At 41.9% G+C, this 21,602-nt stretch overlaps 1 protein-coding gene across 4 annotated transcripts in view; it reads right to left on the reverse strand.

Moving 5' to 3' along the window:
• Positions 1-21,602, reverse strand: part of AGBL4 (ATP/GTP binding protein like 4) — a 1,510,388-nt gene that overhangs the window by 65,269 nt on the left and 1,423,517 nt on the right. For all 4 annotated transcript variants that reach the window (XM_030942932.1, XM_030942931.1, XM_030942930.1 and 1 more), the window contains exon 10: positions 1,523-1,675. In XM_030942932.1, coding sequence (XP_030798792.1) covers positions 1,523-1,675 — 153 coding nt within the window. The remainder of the gene's footprint in view (positions 1-1,522; positions 1,676-21,602) is intronic.

The following is a 21,602-nucleotide window of genomic DNA, read 5'->3' on the forward strand; positions in this document are numbered from 1 at the left end:
TTCAAAGGTTCTGGGATTCAGAGTGCATCTTACCACGCAGAGAAATTCATCATCTCCACTAATGTCCTGGCCTGAAGCAATGGGCAGGTGAGTTTTCAGCTCATCAACTTCAAAAATTGCTATGACCTTTGTGGGCCTCTGCCCCTATGGCCACATGGAAATAACAGGCCCCAGAGATTTAGTATCAAAACAAAGGAAAATGTGCAAAAGCTCTCTCCCTACACCACATGCTGATCCCCTCCTTATCTTCTCTTCCTGCCCTTTTCCAATACTGCTTTTGCTATGAGTTTTTCCCACCCCACAGCCTCTCTAGTCCTCAGCATGTGAGATGGGTAGTAACAGCAACCGTCTCTGCAGTTTGTTGAGGTCTTTATGGCCTGCAAAGAACTTTTATATCAAAAATTGCATTTGCCCTCCCAGGAAGCTATAATGCACACAGGATAGAAATTTATCACCCAGCAATTACAAAAAAAATTGAGACTGAGATGGAGTCATGGAGAAAAGAATGGTGGGCATATAACCTCTGTCAGCAGATGTGTTGTGCTTATACAAAAGAACTGGGATTGGTAAAAGCAGACCGTGGAGCAAGGTCTGGCATGTGATAGGTGCTCAGTGAGTTTCTTTTTCTTGTTAATGCTGGAGTCAACTCCATTAAACAAGGCCGGGAACAGTTGCTCATGCCTGTAATCCCAGCACTTTGGGAAGCTGAAGCAGGTGGATCACTTGAGCCCAGGAGTTTGAAACCAGCTTTGGCAACATAGTGAGACCCTGTCTCTACAAAATAAATAACTACATTTTAAAAAATTAGCCAGTAGTGGCCAGGCACATGGCTCACGCCAGTAATCCCAGCAAACTGGGAGGCCAAGGTGGGCGGATCACCTGGTGTTGGGAGTTTGAGACCAGCCTGACCAACATGCAGAAACCCCGTCTCTACTAAAAATACAAACAATTAGCCAGGTGTTGCGGTGCATGCCTGTAATCCCAGCTGCTTGGGAGGCTGAGGCAGGAGAATCGCTTGAACCTGGGAGATGGAAGTTGCAGTGAGCCAAGATCATGCCATTGCACTCCAGCCTGGGCAACAAGAGTGAAACTCCATCTCAAAAAAAAAAAAAAGATTAGCCAGTAGCCCCAGCTACTCAGGAGGCTGAGGTGGGAGGATTACTTGATCCTGGGAGATAGAGGCTGCAGTGAGCCATGATCATACCACCGCACCCCCGCCTGGGCGACAGAGCAAGATCCTGTCTCAAAACAAAACTAAACAAAAACCCCAACACAAAAACAAATGCCAGTTCATCAGCCAGCCAAAATGCTACCTTCTCAAAGAGTCTCCCTCCCTGACTGGTAATGAGCAGTTTGAGGACATGGGCACATCTTGTTTACCTCTATCTTCATCACCCACACAAGACCTGGCACAGAGTTAGGTGTCCTGTGGAACTTAAAGCAAACTGAACTGAGTGAGAAGGAAGACAGGGAGGCAGGGTGTGGGGAGCTGGGGCTGGCTGAGAGAGAACTCCTGGCTTACATAGGAGAAGTCCTCAGCATTCTGGCAGAGGAGCTTGGGAAAAATGGCCTGCCTCTGGAACCGTTCCTCATCCTCAAAGATGTTGCCGTACATGAAGCCATTCATCATGGTGGAGTGGGCGTGGATGTCAATATAAAACTCCAGGCTTGTTTTCTGTTGAGAGAAAGGATAACAAATGAGAAGTCTGGGCCATAGAGCTTGCCTTTAAGGGACCAGACACTACACCACACACACACACACACACACACACACACACACACACCCACCAAGCTGACCCCGTGTGTCAGCAGATTTAGCAGCCATTTGCAATGTGAGGGGAGGGTTTAAGACAGGTGAGGATCAATTCCTCCTCACTTTTAACATGGTTTTCCTTCAGGGTGTGAAGGCACTACTATTAGCATCCCTTTTAAGACGTCTTCAGAAAAAGTGACATTTAGGTTGGGTTAAGTCATGATGTTACTTACTCAGAACAGCTAACACATTCATGACTAGACATTAGTGGAATTTATTTCTCTGATTGATGAGAAATACTTTCGAGGTAACACAACTGTATTTACTTTGGGCCTGTTTGCAGTTTTGCCCCAACCTGGCCACTTCTAGCTGGGAAGCTTGGTGTAAATCATGTCCCCACTTTGAGCCTCAACTTCCTTATCTGAAAAATGGGTATTTTAATTCAAACCTCAGAGCATTATAGTGGGAATCAAACACAGCAATAATAATTACTATATTGCTTGCTGATATCTTGTGATATAAATAAAAAATAATAATTACTGTCTTTTATTGTGTATATAATACATGCCAGACACCATTCTTGGAACTTTACATATGAAATCTTACTTAACTCTTTTAATTAACCTTGTGTGATGATGCCACGTCTACTCCCCAATAGCATATAAATAAAGCATGAAGGAAAATGCCTTTGTAGTCTGTAAAGACGGCATTGACTAGTCTACCTCTGCTTTTTACTTACACATATTTAAGGCACTTTCTTGGTTGATATGGTATTATTTGTTAACCTTTCCTGAAGTTGGGAGGATTGCCGATAAAGAGCTCAGTGCCTGTAAGTAAAGGATGTCCCAGAGAGACTGTTCCACATACTGTAATGGACTGGCTGAAAGAGGGGGTGTGGGGGGTAGGGTAATTTTTAGGCCATTAGATCTCCAATGGTCCTCAAATCCAACCTTCGCTTCTTATATATCAGCCCAACTTATATCCATTAACCCTTTCTGAGAATAACGGAAGACCTGCATGGGGAGGGGACTTGCCCAAGCTCATGGAATAACTGGGCTGACACTCAGGCCTCCTGCCCACTCACACAATTAACTTATTGTCATCAATGGCCAACACTAGAAACAGTCAAGGGAAAACCTGGCCACCTCTCCATCCCCTTTCTAGTACATAGTCCTGGGAAAGAAGAAAAGTGCACATTTAGAAGGATTCTCCCTCCTTGGGATGCTTTCAAATGAAGTTAAAACCAAATGAAAACTATGTTGCTTCTAGAATGTGGGCTCAATGACTGTCATTTCATTTGCCTCAGAGTTGGAGTGAAAAATTATGTCTTGCCAAGCTCCCAGTTCTCTGGGTAGCATAAGCTGTCTTTTGGGATACACAAGATGCACTGCTCTGTGTGATATTAAACTCATCATTTTCAGCTTTGGAGGTGGAATACACAATGATTCAACAGGAGCCCTATAAAAGTCATCTTCACAATTTTATTTTCTTCAATTGTCTGTCTTTTCCTCTGAGCTTTTGATGAGCTGCACAGGAGAGGAGGAGGTAGAAAGATGATTTAAGAAATGTGGAAGGAAAAGCTACAGTTTGTATCTCTCGATGTCAGAGCTAGGGAGGGCCTTGGAAACCAGCTTCTCTGACCTTTCTCAGACCTGCTCTGAGTGCGGAGGTTGCTTGCTTAAGGTTGGCCAGCAAGTTAGTGAAAAAGCAAGAATTAGAACCTAGCTTTTCTTTTACTTTTTCATTTTTTAAAAAAATTAAACTTAAAAAACTTATTTGCATAAATTTATGGGGGTACAAGTATAATTTTGTCACATTTTTCTGATAACCATATAGGTATGGCTTCTACCATCCCATCCTGACAACTGGCAGCTGATGTGACTTCATTTGAAAGAACCAGCACCTGAATTATCTTGATTGATCATATAATCTGAAAGTCAAACGTTATAAAATAATTTATAGTAAAAAATCTCCCTTCTACCAGTCACCCAGTTTTGCTCCCCAGAGGTAGCTAATGCTATCAGGCTTGCATATATCTTTTCAGAGATAGTTTGTGCATATACAAATAAATATTTCCTCCACACCCAAACCCCCTGCTCCAAACACACGAGTGATAGCACCATAAACACACCATTCAGATCTGCTGTTCTTCTCTGAATATATCTCGGAGGCAATTCTTTCTTAATAAATAGTTACCTCATTCTTTGTAACAGCCATATATAAACTAACTAGTTCCTTATTGATAAATATTTAAGATATTTCCAATCTTTTCTTGTTACAAAGAATGTCTGAGTGATGAAATTTGTATATACATTATTTCACACATATACAATTGTATGTAAAATAAATTCCCGGCCGGGCCCGGTGGCTCATGCCTATAATCCCAGCACTTCGGGAGGCCAAGGCAGGCAGATCACGAAGTCAGGAGTTCGAGACCAGCCTGGCCAACATAGTGAAACCCTATCTCTACTAAAAATACAAAAAATTAGCCGGACGTGGTGGTAGGTACCTATAATCCCAGCTACTCAGGAGGCTGAGGCAGGAGACTCACTTGAACCCGGGAGGTGGAGGGTGCAGTGAGCCAAGATCGTACCATTGCACTCTAGCCCGGGTGACAGTGCGAGACTCCGTCTCAAAATAATAATAATAATAATAAAATAGTAATAATAATAATAAAATAATAAATTCCTACAAGTGAAATTTCTGGACCCTATGTGCATTTGCAATTCTGATTAATATTGACAGACTGACCTCAGAAGGGCCAGAACACTCCTAGGCTATTACCTTGACAATATAGGTGGAATCAAACTTTTTGATATTTGCCAATTTGATGGGTGAAAAGTAATATCTAAGATTAGTTTTAATCTGAATTTCTCTTAGTACTGTATAATTATCTTTTACTGTATAGTTAAGCATATTTTCATATGTTTAAAAATGATTTGTGACTGGGCATAGTGGCCCCCGCCTATAATCCCAGCCCTTTGGGAGGCTGAGGTGGGTGGATCACCTGAGGTCAGGAGTTCAAGACCAGCCTGACCAACATGGTGAAACCCCGTCTCTACTAAAAATACCAAAAAAAAAAAAAAAAAAAAATTAGCTGGGCGTGCTGGTGGGCGTCTGTAATCCTAGCTACTCGGGAGGCTGAGGCAGGAGAATTGCTTGAACCTGGGAGGCAGAGGTTGCAGTGAGCTGAGATCGCACCATTGCACTCCAGCCTGGGCAACAAGAGTGAAACTCCATCTCAAAAAATAAATAAATAAATAATAAAATAAATAAACAAAAATGATTTGCATTCTCTTTTCTAAGATCTCTGTTCATTGCCTTTGACCATTTAAAAAATCAAATTGTTGGGCTTTATTTCTTGTTGACTTAGAGAAGCTATGTATTATAGAAATTAACCTTTATGTGTAATATAAAGATACTTTTGTCATTTGTCTTTCTATTTTACTTCTGTTCATGTATTTTTCATGTAATTTTTAAAATTACATGTACATTTTTAAATGCTGATTTTTGACACAGTTTATCAATCTTTTCTTTTGTGGTTTCCTAGCTGAATTATTTTACTGTTGCTTCCATTTTATTATTTTGTTGTTTAGTTTTCAATGTTTTGTTTCAGTTTCAATTTACATGGCCGTGGAATGTGAGGTAAGGGTTAAATTTCACTGTTCAACACCATTTATTGAATTGTGCATCTCTTCTCCACTGACATTTCTATCCCCCTTGACATTTGGTTGGGATCAAATGGAATGTGGGCAATGATGATAACTTCCAGACCTGCCCATAAAACTCCTCATACACAATCACCCGCATTCTCTCTTGCCCTTCTGCATGGGGAGCTACATGTAAAAAATGATGATATCCTAAGAAGAAAGAAGCCTATATCCTCCATTCAACACTTAGAGGACAACAGCAAGGAGAGTCACCTGATCTGCATCAGACTGATGTGAGAGAGAAGTGAATCTTCACTGTATTAAGCCACTTAAATTTGGGGATTGTTTATTATGGAAACTAATATCATTCTTCTTGACTAGTACAAAATCTCAATTCAAAAAGCCTTATTTTATCCCTCAGGCTGAATTAACAGCCTTCTCTGCACTCTCATAATTTGAGGTATATATCTGTCTCACGGCACTTACCACATGACGTAATAACCCTTTATTTTCATCTCCCTCCAGAATGTGAGCTCTTGGAGAGCAGGAATCTTAAATTGTTGATTTTTTCAATCCACAGGGCCAGAATAAGGCCTTGTATATAGTAGGTCATCATTAAAGGTTTACAAAGGAATGAATAAGAAAATGAACTGATGGAAAGATAAGTGAATTAATGAATAAACAAATGAATCTTAAGTTTTTCCAACAGTAAAACCAGGTACTTTTTTGTGGCTGTGCCAGACCAAGGGTTGTGTGTCACAAAAGTAGGGCCCTTAATTACAATTTGGGAATGAGAAAAGAAGGTGGGGGATGGGGAGAGCATCTCCGTTCTTTCCTTCCAAACTTAAGAAACTTAATTAAAACAGAATGATGAAGGGCTGTCCCCTTGCCAGCAGCCAGCAGCTCATCTTACAATCAGGGGCCTAAAGAGTAAATTAAAATCAGTGCCAATAAAATTAAAACGACTTTGGGGCATATTTGCAACATAATTTAGTGTGGAGTTTGCTTCCACCTAGACACCGGGGAGGAAATGGGTTTTCTTTCTCTATGCTGAGCTTCTACCCTGCTTCATCTCACTTGGCACAGGCCAAAACCTGAGCTTGGTGCTCTGATGTGGGGCTGGATCCTTCACATTTGGGCGGCACTTCAGAGTTTATCACAAATTCAGTTCAGTGAAGGAAGGACCATCCAGGGCAATCCAATCCAGGAAGGACAGAGGAGTTTTATCTTAGGTTTGGAGATGCCAAGGGGAGGAAACTGAAGCTTAGGCAGGAATAACCGCAAGTTGAGCAGGGTGAGCTCTGTTATTATTTCTGTTTTACAGAGGAGGAAATGGAAGCTCAGAGAGCTCAAGTAACTTGCCCAGCATTACGAAGCAAGACATGGCAGAGCCGGGTCTGAAACCCAGGCCTCTGGCTGTAAACTCCCCATGTCCCCTACCCTGCTGTCCTCACAGGAGCTTGCAGCCTAGCAAAGCAATTACTTGATAACAGTAAGGCAAGCCCCATGCAGGTTCCTTCAGCTCTGAGCTAAAGGATTGTGGGGATCTGTGACTGAGATTATTGAGCTTAGACTCTCAAAAAGGCATTGAGGTATGTGTGTGGGAGAAGCAAGAAGCGTTGGGAGGACTTCCAGACACATTCCTCCTTCGGATTTACCCTAGGAAGATGTTCTCCCCTGGGACTGAGATAAAAAGTCCCAAATCTATTCTTTTCATTTTTAACTAAAATGTCTCCCTGTCTGATTTTTAAGGAATGAAAGTTATTTCTGTGTTCTAAGGCAGGAAGGAAAAATTTTCAGAAAAATTGAGGACTCTTTCTTTAATATCAACCAAGCAAATCAAATAAACAAAATAATGCAAAGGTTCTTTATCATTCATAGTGTATATTTCTTTATTTTAAAATAATTTTTTTGTAGAGACAGGGTTTGCTATATTGCCCAGTATAGTCCGGAACTCCTGGGCTCAAGCAATTCTCCTGCCTCAGGCTCCCAAAGTGCTGGGATTGTAGCTGTGCCCAGCCCATAGCATATACATATATATATTTCTGAAGTGGCACAGTGAAGGCTTTCTTCCTCAGATATGTCCTGAACGTGGCTGGGCAGAAATTCCTCCCAGAAAAAAAGGGATATAAAAAGTCAAGGGGACAAAGAAAGGAACAACCACATAAGAAATCCAGACAGCCAGCTCAAGGGACCAAGGGGATGGGCCATGGGCACTTCACCTCCTGCCTCTCTCCATCCTACACTCCAGCCTTCTAGAACCACTGTAACTTCCCAAGCACACTAGTGTTCTCATACTCTGAGCTTTTGTGTCTATTCTTTAATCCTCTTCCTTCCTTTCACCTCCTGGTAACATCTTGTTCATCTTTTACTGCTTATCCCAAATGGGCCCTTGACAGAGAGGTCTTCCTGGATGCTCTCAGGGATAGCAGCTCCTTTCTCTGGAATCCCACAGATTTAAAAAAATATCCTTCTGTTAAGGTATTTATCATCTAGCTTATTCATTCATCCATTCATCTGGCAAATATCTACTGTGAACCTACTATATTCCTCATGCTATCATAGGACTTCGGGGTGAACAAGACAGATAAGATTCCTGCCTTTAAATAGCTAACACCCAGGTGGGGTTTACAAACTATAAACAGCAGATAAGCAAGGTAATTGCAGATTGTGAAACATGCTAGAAATGCACTAGGATAAATAACATGATGGTGAATAACACAGTGGATGAGGGAAAAGTCTACTTTAGGTAGTGTGATCAGGGAAGGCCTCTGACATTTGAGTTAAGCCTCAAAAGATGATAAGAACCAGCCATTCAGCCAGGTGTGGTGGCATACACCTGTTAAGCAGGAATATTGTTCCTGGCAAAATTGTCCTTCAAAAAGGAAATGGAGATAAAGACTTTCCTGTACAAACAGAAGAGAACAGGGAGAGGGAGAGGGAGAGGGAAAGGAAAGGGGAGAGGAGAGGAGGGGAGAGGAGAGAGAAAAGAAAAGGAAGGAAGAAAGGAAAGAAGGAAAGAAGGAAGGAAGGAGAGAGAGAAAGAAAGAGAGAGAAAGAAAGAAAGAGAAAGAGAAAGAGAGAAAAAGGAAGGAAGGAAGAGAGAGAAAGAAAAGAAAGAAAGAAGAGAAAGAAAGAGAAAGAAAGAGAAAGAAAAAGGAAGGAAGGAAGAGAGAGAGAAAGAAGAAAGAGAGAGAAAGAGAGAAAGAAAGGAAGGAAAGAAGGAAGGAAGGAAGGAATGAAGGAAGGAAGGAGGGAGGGAGGGAGGGAGGGAAGGAAGGAAGGAAGGAAGGAAGGAAGGAAGGAAGGAAGGAAGGAAGGAAGGAAGGAAGGAAGGGAGGAAGGAAGGAAGGAAGGGAAAGAAAGGGAGAAAAACCAGACATTCAAAGAAGTCAGAAAGAGAATCCTGGGCAAAACAAAGGCCCTAAAGCAAGAATGAGTATATTGTTTTCAAAAACCAAAGGGAAGGCCAATAGCCAGATTGTGACAAACACTGGAGCTAAGCCTGGACAGGTTTGCAGGGTCCAGATCACACAGGGTCTTGAAAGCCAGGGTCAGAATTTGGAGTTTATCCTATGTACAGTAGAAAGACATTTTAACAGGGGAATACTGAAAAACATACCTTGCCTATCATGTAGATAATGGATTTTAGGGGGGCATGAATGAGGCAGTTGAGACACTTCCCCTAAGCGATCATAGTACAGTCATGAAGCACTTAATGATGGGGATAAGTTCTGAGAAATGCATCACTAGGTGATTTCATCATTGTGTGGCCATCATAGAGTGTACTTACACTAACTTAGATGCTATAGCCTACTACACACCTAGGGTATATTGTTATAGCCTATGGCTCTTAGGTTACAAACCTGTATAGCATATGACTGTTTTAAAATAAATTTAATGAGGCCAGATGTGATGGCTCACACCTGTAATCCCAGCACTTTAGGAGGCCAAGGCAGGCGGATCAATTGAGGTCAGGAGTTCAAGACCAGCCTGACCAACATGGGGAAATCCCGTGTCTATGGAAAACACAAAAATTAGCTGGGCATAATGGTGCACACCTGTCATCTTAGCTACTCGGGAGGCTGAGGCAGAAGAATCACCTGAATCTGGGAGGCAGATGTTGTAGTGCATTGGCACGATCTCGGCTCACTGGGATTACAGGTGTGAGCCACCACGCCTGGCCTCATTAAATTTATTTTAAAACATTTTAGTTCTTCAATAATAAATCAACCTTAGCTTACTGGGACTTTTTTACTTTATAAACTTTGAATTTTTGAAATTTTTTGACTCTTTTGTAATAATACTTAGCTTAAAACACAAACACATTATACAGTTGCACAAAAATATGTTCTTCCCTTATTACTCTATAAGCTTTTTTTCCTAGTTATAAATTACGGTTTTTTTGTTTTTTTTTTTACTTTTTAAACATTTTTTGTTAAAAACTAAGGCACAAACACAAACATGAGCCAAGACCTACATAGGATCAAGATCATCCACATAGCTGTCTTCCACCTCCACATCTTATCACACTGGAAGGTCTTTAGGGACAATACCATGCATGAAGCTGTCATCTCCTATGATAACAATGCCTTCTTATGGAACACTTCCTGAAGGACCTGCCTGAGACTTTTTAGAGTTAACTTTTTTTTTTATAAGTAGAAGTACACTCTAAAATAACAATAAAAAGTATAGTATAGAAAATACATAAACCAGTAACATAGTTACATATTATTATTAAGTGTTATGTATTATACATAATTGCATTTCCATGTTTTTATATGACTGGCAGTTGGTTTACCCCAGCATCACCACAAACATGTGAATGAGTAATGCATTCCCCTATGCCTTACAATAGCTGCGATGTCACCAGGTGACAGGAATTTTTCAAGTTCATCGTAATCTTATGGGACCACCATTGTACATGTGGTCTGATGCTGAAATGTCATTATGCAGTGCTTAACTACAGCTTAAATAAGAGAGGTGGTGGTAGAGGTGAGAAGGCATGTTTAACAAATATTGTGGCCATACCTCCATAGAACCTGCACATAGATTACATGTGGGAAGAATCAAAGGTTTATGACTTGAACACTAAGTAGATGGTGGTTTCATGTACAGAGATGGAGAAGACTGGTGTGGAGCCCAGCTGGGATATTGGTTAGGAAATCGAGAGTTCTGATAGGCTCTTCACAGTTTGAAATGACCACTGAATACAAGACAGGAAGTGTCAAGTAGTCAGTTAAATTCATGAAAGAAGAACCCTCAGGGAGAAGACTGGACTGAAGGCATAAATGTGGGAATCATTATCATTGAGGTGGGTGTAACATCTCTGGGAGAAAGCGTGGACCAAGATGAGGTCCTAGGACTGAGCCTGGAGCCCTCTGAGGTTGAAAGTTTAGCTAAAAGAGAAGGAAAGGAGACTGTGGAGTGGTCAGAGAAGAAAGAAGGTGAAAAAATACAAGGAAAGTGTGGTTTTATGAAAACCATGAACAACAACAGAAAAAAAAAATAAGGAGTGTGTGGCCTGTGAATCCTTTGAAGCCTAGGACTGCATCTGGTTCACTTCCATATATCCACAAGATATATCATAGGGCCTGACACACAGTAAGTACTCAGGCAACAACTGCTGAGTAACTGAATGAATAAATAAATGAATGGGCCAGCTATCTTAGACTCAGAGAAAGGGGTAGTAAGGTGTGTGGGAAGTTCCCAGGGCCTAGATTCTATCTGGAAGAGCTGTGGGGGAGAATAATAATAACAACATAGCCCTCACTTTATGCCAGGGGCAGGCACTCATTAATCCTCCCACAACCTTATCAGATAGAAACATCATTTACAAATAAGAACACTCAGGAATAGAGTGGTTGTGTGGGAACCCGAGATCACACAGTGGTAACTGGCAGAGCCCAAGCAGTCTGGCTCTGCAATCCATGCACTTAAACGTGACACCATCAAAAGCTGTTGACATTTATGCAGTACTTCTTAAGTATGGTCCTGTAATTATAACAATCCTATAAGGGCAAACACATCATATAAGGAAACCAAGGCAAAGAGTTTGCAAGTGGTAGATCATAGATTCGAACCCAAGTGTTTCTGATCTGGGACTAAGCTCTAAACTATTCAGAATAGCCCAGCCCTATATTTGTGGCCTCCTTGACCTCAGCAGAATAAATTTCAGGATTATTCTGAGACTAATGATTAGGGGTGGAGAAAATGCATCAGAAGCAGCAAGATGAGAAATAAAAACGTACTTTTTTCTACTTCTAATTAGTCTCTTACAGTCGGACTCTACTTGCACATAAATGGAGGCATTTCTGCATCTCCTAGGGATCCAGGAAGAGCCAGGTCTGGCCTGGCAGGAAGGAGCCTTCCTTTGCTTCCATCCCCTTTCTCCACCTCTATGCCTGGAGACAAAGAGAGAGATGAGAGGCTCAGTACAGGAGGTTTGGGTTTATAACAGACCTTCCCAGGACAAAGGATGAACTCCTGACCTCTGCCTCCTGCTCCCTTCAGTGACTGATGATAGCCATAATGACTGTGATAACGATAATGGTGATAAAAGGGTACTCATGAGAGTAGTGTGGTTTGGGGGTCTGGTAGACTGGGCTTCAAGTGTTAGTTTCAACATGGGTGAGCTTTAAGACCTGTAGAATTCACTTTCCCTTCCTGAGTTTCAGTTTAATCACCTGAAATTTGAAGATAACAATCACAAATTCACGCATTGTCATAGAGTTAAATGAAGTAACTGGCTTTATGCCTACCAAAATATCTGACAGCTTATACACTGTCAATATATTCTTTTGAATCACACAGTGACACTATGTGCAGGTGCTGTACTTGGCACTGGTGATATGGACCTCCTGGAGCTCAAAACCTTGTGAAGAAGAAGGACATTTTACAAGTAACTGTCTGTGCAATGAGGAATGTGAAGAAGTGTGAGTGCTATGGTAGCATAGAGTGAAGAGGAGCTTGGGGACCCAGCTCACATATATGTACATTTCTTCCTTGTTCAATATGAAATCTATTGACAATAACCACCATCTTGCACATTTATACAGTTATAAACCATTCTCGCACCAATCAGTTCATTTGATTCTCTCAACACTCCATGAGGGTCAATAGGATTATGATCTTAGTTTCTCAGAAGAAGCTCAGAGCCTGGCTTGTCAAGATCTCACAACAAATTACCAGTTGAGATGGGATTTGAACTCACATCTCACCACTCCAAAGCCTCTGCTTGATCCTCAACTAGGGAAGTCATCCCGTGTGCTCAGTTCTGTATCAAGAGTGCACACAGATACAAGTAGAAAAGCCAGGTTTTCCCTCAGAAAGCCCCAGTCTGAGCAGGAAAACAAGACTAATCAGGGAGCTCTCAACTAAGAAGAGGACTGAGAATTTTTAAGGCTGTGAGAACTGAGGAGTATTTTAATTTGATAATTAAAAGTTAATGTGGCTTCATTATAAATCCAAGGTTGATAAAACTAGGGCACCCTTAGGCACACATTAGGAACTCAGTAAATAGTTGTGGCCTGAATGCTTGGGGACACCTATCTCAGTAGGTTGTTAGCTGGCTCAGAGAGGTAATGATACATCTCAGGGACAGGAGTCCTTGGTCTATGTCAGGTTCCTTCTTCCTAGGACACTCATCTTAGTTCTCTACTAAGCTGCTATGTGACCCTGGAGAATTCCTTCTCCCTCTCTGGACTTCAATTTCCCCACTTAGAGGATGGATTCAGTGACTTCTCAGGGCTCTTTCCACCATTACGTCCTAAGAGTCTCATATCCTTCCAATATCTCATCTTCCTGCTTTGCACTATTGCTGTTGTTATTTTCTCTTTCATTTGGCCTCTAATTAGGACAGATGTTGCCGTCTTTCTACCTTATCTCCTTCAAGACACAAGTGCAAGGTCCTTTTCCTTGGCATGGCCCTGTGGGGACAGCCTGCTGCGAGACAGCAGTTCAATCATTTCCCCACGCTAATGCAGTCTTTCCACTTGGCAGAGTGCACATCACTACTTTTCAAAGAAGTGTCTGAGGGTGCCAACATTCATGCTGAAATTATGCACTTTATCCTAGGGAAAAATAAAATGGTTCCTGTCTGCTTTATTTGGTGTAGGCAGCTGGAAGAGCGGAAACAGGAAGAAGAAAGGTACAGGCAGGCACTTGGCATCTGTCCCTTCATTCTTTCTTCCTCTCTCTTCTCTAACTCTCTCATCTTGCCCCTTTTCTTTCCTCTCTCTTCATTCCTTTTCTTCTTCTGTTCCCCCTTTCCCACCTCCCTCTTTCTTCACTGTATAGTAGGGAAGACAGACAAAGGAACAGTTTAAGTGTACATATGCCTTTCAGGTGCTGTAAGAGACATAAGTGAAGACTGGGTGAAAGTATGGCTGAAGGAACCATTCAGTTAGTGGGTGGTCAGGAAAGACTTTACAGAGGAGGTGACTATTAAGCAAGGTCTTGACAGATGAGAAGGTGTTCACCAAGGGAATGATAAGGAAAGGACCCTCCAGTGGAGAGAAAGACAGTGTGGGCAGAGGGAGCCTGTGGGCAAAAGCCCGAAGCCTAAAACCACTAGCCCATTGAGGGAACAATAAAATGTTTAGGGCCCAGCACAGTAAGGAAGTTGAGGCGGGTGGATCATGAGGTCAGGAGATCGAGACAATCCTGGCCAACATGGTGAAACCCCGGCTGTACTAAAAATACAAAAATTAACTGGGCGTGGTGGTGCGTGCCTGTAATCCCAGCTACTCAGGAGGCTGAGGCAGGAGAATTGCTTGAACCAGGGAGTCAGAGAATGAAGTGAGCCGAGATTGCACCACAGCACTCCAGCCTGGCAACAGAGCAAGACTCTGTCTCAAAATAAAATAAAATAAAATAAAATAAAATAAAATAAAATAAAATAAAACAAAATAAAATAAGGTGTTTAGCACAATTGAAGGGCAGGGGAGGGGACAGAGACGCGGGTGAGGAAAGGGACTAGAGAGGCTTCCAAAGACCCATACATGGAAGACCTTGTAAACCACTAATGAGTCATGACTTTTCCTTATAAAACAGAAAATAGAAAGCCACAGAAGTGTTTTATGAAATTATAACAGGATTACATTTACATTTTAGCAAGATTGTTCTGGAGGCTGTGATGAGAATTAGTGGTCATAAGACTCAAAGGCAGGTAGATTAGTTAGAACATTTTTGTTATAATCCAAGTGAGAACTAATTTAAAAATAATAAGGTCCTGAATTAAAGTAAGGGCTAGGGCTGAATGCAGTGGTTCATGCCTGTAATCCCAGCACTTTGGGAGACCGAGGTGGGTGGATCACCTGAGGTCAGGAGTTCTAGATCAGCCTGGCCAACATGGAAAAACCCTGTCTCTACTGAAAAAACAAAAACAAAAACAAAAAACAAAATAACATACAAAAATTAGCCGGGCATGGTGGCATGCACCTATAATCTCAGCTACTGGGGAGGCTGAGGCACGAGAATCACTTGAACCCAGGAGGCGGAGGCTGCAGTGAGCTGAGTTGGCACCAATGCACTATATACCCTGGGCTACAGACTGAGACTTCATCTTAAAACAAAACAAAACAAAACAAAACATAAAGCAAGGGCTAGGAGGATGTGAAGAAGCATGCAAACCTGAGACCCACTACAAAGCAAGATTGACAGTTCACAATATGGGACCTAAGTTTGGACTGATTTCCAGGTTTCTGGATTGAGGGGGGACATCCACTAAGTTTGGAGATGTCACTGTCTTATAAGTTTGAGTTCTGTGTTTGCCTCCTTGGTACTTGTCTCCAGTTACAGTGAGATGCCATCAGATGTGCTATGGTCTTAGGTTATGACATTTTGATCCAAACAAGTTGATTTTCTCTAAATATGGCTATTTGAATGAAAGGAACATTTTCCCCATGTAATCATGTGTTTTCTGTATAAATAGAGCTCTTTATTAATATAAATTAAACATAAGTGGCTACAGAGGAGGTCTACCAAAAAAGAAAATGTTAAGTATAAGCATTGCACACTTTTGTTAGGATACAGAATCAAAGGTTTTTTTTTTTTTTTAATCAAACACTTAAATACACATAATCAAATACTTGGGCCCTCTATTACAATGTAAATGGGATGCTGGTGGGCTTTTCTCTGGCTATTGCTCTGCTATAGGCATTCACTCTGTCCAAAGAGAAGATTTTTGATTTTTATAAACTGGCTTCACTCAGCTAGAAAGCAGCAAGGAGTGAGGGAGTGGTTGTGAGTTAAGCAAGGGTTGGACAAGTTGTGGGTAACAAACAAGCTTCGTATCTTGGATTGAAGGGAAGTCCTAAAACAATGCAAGCTCCTTCATCCATATCTACATAAAAACCTTCATCAAAATCAGACAGAATGAATTTGTGTCTTCTCTGGCTCTTTGAATTGTTTAGTTTTGCTCTCCTAGCCCCTTTCCTTTGACACATGAAATACTATCAACAACCTACGCAACTTGTTTATAGTCATTATCTCATTTTTAACATACCTGTTTTACAGATAAATGCACTGCTTAAGGTTACACAGCTAGTAAGTGGCCAAGCCAAGAATAGAATCTAGATCTATCTATAGCACAAGTTCTTCCAACTCTATCATTCTGTCTTGATTCCTTTATCTTTGGGTTTGTCATGGGGAGCCAAGAGGATGAATTATTGGTAGGCATGGAATATATTTTCCACATGTGAATATCAGGTCCTCAGTAATCTGCCTTCGTCCCCAACCTCATTTCCTACTCTCTGCTGATGGGCACTCTATGCTTCCTCCGTGCCAGATTGAGAGCTTCCAGACTGTGTGATGCTCCTCTGTGCCCTCCAAGGCTTTGGTCATGCTGTTCCCTCAGGCAGGAACACCTTGCCCTGCCTAGCCTTCCTCCAGGACCCAATATAAGCATCCCTTCCTGTAAAGGCTTCCCTAACCCATGTCCTCCTTCACGTCTATTGTCACTCAACCCTTCTTTTTTATTGTACCTATTTCACTGTTTCATTATTATTGCTTTGTGTGTCTATTTCTCCCACTGGACCAAGAACTCCTCAGGACCTGAAATCACATTGTCTTCATTTTAATAGGTCCAACATCTAGTGCAGTGTCTGGCACATAGTAGGTGCTAAGGAAATCCTTACTGAATGAATAGATGGATGAACTAATGATGGAGAAGATAATATCTTTGAGCAGAGGCTATCTCCATCCTTTATCTTCTCTGAGAAATGCTATTGTGGAACAGGGAGAGAGAAAGGCAGACCTCAAAGTGATACAATGGGTAAAAAATTCTTCCCTGTTCTCTGGGATCTTTCTCTCTTTTCCTTCTTCTTGCTATTGGAACAAAAATAAAGAGTACATCATAAGCAAAGCTGTATTTTCTGTTTATTGCCACCAGGTTAATAACAGTAATGGTGTGAGAAGAAAATGAGGTGTTATGTAAAACCCCGCATTGCAGATTTTGCTGCTGATGTAAAGAACTCAATAAAGTGTAACACTTTAATCATGGAGATAAAAATCACACAGCAACTTCCCACAGGCTTGCAGAGCCTTAAGACAAAATAGTTGTGAGGAAATGAGAGATGAGAGAAGAATATTATCAAGCATCAGAAAAGTTGTGCTTGGGCTTTTTTTTCCTTCCCTAAAAAATGGAATAAGCTTTTTATATCTACTTCCTAGACACCTGGCATGAATTTCTGTATTCTCTGGAGGACATGCTCAAACTTCTGGAGGAGGATTTGCTCATTCTTTGTAAAAATGGATTTGTTTACAGAGAACTGAAATTCCTGTCTTTTAGTTGACTTCATGGCATTTTAGGAAAACAGAGGCAGTGTCTGAAAATGAAAGAAGGATTTAGATGGAGGTAAAGAGGTTGGTGATGGCCGGACGCGGTGGCTCAAGCCTGTAATCCCAGCACTTTGGGAGGCCGAGACGGGCGGATCACGAGGTCAGGAGATCGAGACCATCCTGGCTAACACGGTGAAACCCCGTCTCTACTAAAAAAATACAAAAAACTAGCCGGGCGAGGTGGCGGGCGCCTGTAGTCCCAGCTACTCTGGAGGCTGAGGCAGGAGAATGGCGTAAACCTGGGAGGCGGAGCTTGCAGTGAGCTGAGATCCGGCCACTGCACTCCAGCCTGAGCGACAGAGCAAGACTCCGTCTCAACAACAACAACAACAACAACAAAAAAAAAAAAAAAAAAAAAAAGAGGTTGGTGATAATAAAGTCTCTGTTTCTATGATGGTCTGGAATGCAGGAAAAACATCATAGTAGAAGATGGGAGCTCTTGTGCCAACTCTGACAACTTTGGAGAAATCACCTTCCTGCCTCTGTGCCTTAGTTTCATCATTCTTCAAATAAAGATCTCCAAAGGGATGCACTAGATGCTCTCCAAAGGGATTCCAGATCTGACACTCCATAGTCTGTGAGGCTGCCAGCAAGAAGGCCAGTTGGTGGTTTAGCTCTTGGCATTTGCTGTTGTGGTTCTTGACTACTGCAGTAGGCTCCCAGCTGGCCTCCCTGTTTCTACTCAAAACACCTCCTTCCTTTCCCCATCACCTAAATCCATTTTCCATCCTGCAGCCAGAGTGATCTATGAATAACAAAAGTAAACTATACATATACCCTGGAAAGTATATGTGCACTGCTATAAGATGGCACAAGGAGAGGTCATGCAGAGAAGGGCTTTAAGATTAGAGATCTGGGCTCAAACATTGAACTGTCTGTGTGACTTCAAAGGAGTTACTCTATGTCTCCAATTCTCAGTTTCTTTACCAGCCAAAAGAAGATTACAATGAGATCACTCATGTCACCAAGCTGACATGGGTTAAATGAGTTGGTGCATGTCCAAGTGCCTGAAACATAGGAGGTGTTCAGTAATCTTTTTCATACCATAATAATTATTTCAGGTGTAATTAAAAATGAAGGCATATTCTAGGGCTGTGCTGTATAAGTAGTCATTTGTGACTACTTAAATTTAAATTAATTAAAATTAACTTTAAAAATAGAGTTCCTTAGTCCTACTAGCCACTAGCCACATTGCAAGTGCTCAATAGCCACATGTGGCTGGTAGCCACTGTGACAGACAACGCAAAGGAAACCTAACACCATCATAGAAAGTCTATTGAGTGGGCCAGGTGCAGTAGTTCACTCCTGTAATCCCAGCATTTTGGGAGGCCGAGGCGGGTGGATCACCTGAGGTCAGGAGTTCAAAACCAGCCTGGTCAACATGGTGAAATGCCATTTCTACTAAAAATACAAAAATTAGCAAGGTGTGGTGGTATGCGCCTGTAATCCCAGCTACTCAGGAGGATGAGGCAGGAGAAACGCTGGAACCCAGGAGGTGGAGGTTGCAGTGAGCTGAGATTGTGCCATTGCACTCCAGCCTGGATGACAAGTGCAAGACTATGTCCCCCCATTCCCACAAAAAAAGAGAAAGTCTGTTGAATGGCACTACTCTAGTATCTTAGCCATCATAAACAGTGGATTCAAATATAAAGCATATATCCATATACAACTATGCTTACACAAACACATCTACTTTTATACACACAAACTCACACTTGCATCCAAAACCACAAAACAGGGTGTTAAGGAAAAATAATCTGGGTCCTGACTCCAAGTCAATCCATCAAACATACAAAAAATCAGGTCCTGTGTAAAACAGCTCACATTGGACATCACTTAATCCTTATGACAACTTTAGTAGGAGGTATTATCCCCATCTTGCTGATGCTGACATTGAAACTCAGAGTGGTTGAGTAACTTGATTGAAGTCACAAAGCTTCTAAGTGGCAGAACAGGACTTTTTCCCAACTATACAATACTGCTTCTGAAGGGGCATTTCAGAGACAAGGGGCTCAGTGGACAAAGTCACCACAAACTCTTTACGATCTTTGTTCAAGATGCCAATGACTAGAACTACCTGGGGACTATCTGGCAGTCCCAGGTTAGTCACAGAGCCTATAGAATTCAATGAAACTGACTCTACTTCTAGGCTGAAACCTTTCAATCTAGTTTTCTTGGCTTATGGAGTGTGGCAGTGTCAGAGCCATGTGAGATTCAAGTCTTCAGAAAAGGCCTGGGAGCACATGAGAAAGGTGAAGAAGGTAATAAAACTGTAAAGAGGAAGGGATCTTCTAGGCCATCTAGAGAAGTGTTCTTTTCACAACTTATTTTCCTCTCTTTGAAGACACGGGCTCTCAAAAATTGCATGGTGAGGGGTGAGCAATGATGGAGAGGAGATTGTATGTGAGGATTATTGTAACTTGAATGGTTCTACGCCAGTAACTGCCTGTGAATACAGACAGAAACAGCTAATGAGTCAGAGAAGTGGATGGATGGATGGACGGATGGATGGATGGATGGATGGATGGATGGATGGATGGATGGATGGACAAGACAGGCAACTGGACATATAAGCAGTAAGTTAGAAACATATAACAGAGGCTTCTATTCTAACATTTTGTTTACATCTACATCTCTTTCACCAGATGTAGCATGATATCCAGCCTAGAGTCAGCACTCAAAGAAAGTTTGTTGGAAAAAAAAAAAACAAACACTCAAGAGAGCAAGAGCTAGATAATAATCCTTCACATTTGTATGGTACTTTGTAATATATAAAAAGATTTGCATGCAATATAATACTTAATCCCAAACCTAACCTTTTGAGGTTGGCATTATGATCTTCATTTTATTGATGAGGGACCCTTGGCTCAGTGTGACGAAGTGACTTGCCTAGGGTTATGTAGGGAAGCCAAGGAATCAGATAAATAGGCCAGATAGAAGCTTACAACTAGACAGACACAGGCAGACAAGACAGAGGAGGCCAAGATGTGGATAAACGATGGAGACAAATGGAGATGGATGGATAGATGCTGAGAGAGCCTCTAATCTCTTCTCATTCAATCCATCCTCTACGTATGGCTGGAAATAACTTTCCGAAGCACAAATCTGAGCATGCCACTCCACTTAACAAACTTCTGTTACTTCCCTGAAGCCTAAAGGATAATGTTCTACCACAAAAAGCCTTCATGATCTGGCCCTACCCACTTCTCTAGCTTTGTGTCTTACCACTTTTCTATAATGTTTTTCACTCCAGTCATAGGACTCTCTTTAATTCCCAAGAAAGTCATGTCATCTTTTTGTTTTGAGAGACATGGTCTCACTCTCTCGCCAAGGCTAGAGTGCAATGGAACCATCACAGCTCACTGAAGCCTTGACCTCCTGGACTCAAACAATCCTCCCACCTCAGCCTTCTGAGTAACTTGGACCTACAGGCACATGCCACCATGCCCAGATAATTTTTGTATTTTTTTGTACAGATAGGGTCTTGCTATGTTGCCCAGGCTTGTCTTGAACTCCTAGCCTCAAGAGATCCTCCCATCTCAGCATCCCAAAGTGCTGAGATTACAGACATGAGCCACTATGCTTGGCTGCCATTTTCGTTACTTCATGTTTATTTCATGATCTTCTCCATACCTAAAATTCTCTCCCCACTGCATGTGGATGTCTGACCAACTCCTATTTATCCTTTAAGACTCAATATTGGCTTTGCTTCCTTTCAGAAGCCTTTCCTGACCATTATCCTAGATTTGGTTCATTTTCTGTCCTCCGAGGTCACCCTCTTCTTTATTATAAGAGCCCATAGGATGGGAATAGGAAGAACTCAGACCTTGAAATAAAAGAGAACTGGACTTAAACCCTGTTCCCCCACTTACTAGCTGCATCATTTGGGGCAAGCATTCACCCTCTCAGATTTGGTTTCCTCATCTCTGCAATAAACCTGATAAGATCTGCTCCCAATGTGTTTGCATTAGAGATAATGTAAAAACAATAAAAAATAAAAAGAGCCTAGCGTAGAGCGTGTGCCTAGTGTAGAAGCTGCTGCTGCTGCTGCTCTAGCCTCACTATGTTGTACCATAATAATCCAATATTGGGTCTGTCTCTCCCGTTGGACAGTGAGCTACCTGAGGATGGAGGCTGTGTCTAACTCTCTGCATCCCCAGTGCTCAGTGCCTAACACACCACTGGGGCTTACTGCATGCCAGTATGAATTATCCCAGTTACCCACACTGGGCTACTGGTTAGGATGCATTTTCAGGCACTAGACAGTAGAGACTACAGTCGTGCCACAGAATCATTGCCAGGTTGGTGCGGGGGGGGGAATGGGGAAATAGGGCAGTGGGAGCATCCCTAAAGGTAAG

The sequence above is a fragment of the Rhinopithecus roxellana genome, chromosome 12 (assembly GCF_007565055.1).
Source record: "Rhinopithecus roxellana isolate Shanxi Qingling chromosome 12, ASM756505v1, whole genome shotgun sequence".
In the NCBI taxonomy this organism is placed as follows: Eukaryota; Metazoa; Chordata; class Mammalia; order Primates; family Cercopithecidae; genus Rhinopithecus; species Rhinopithecus roxellana.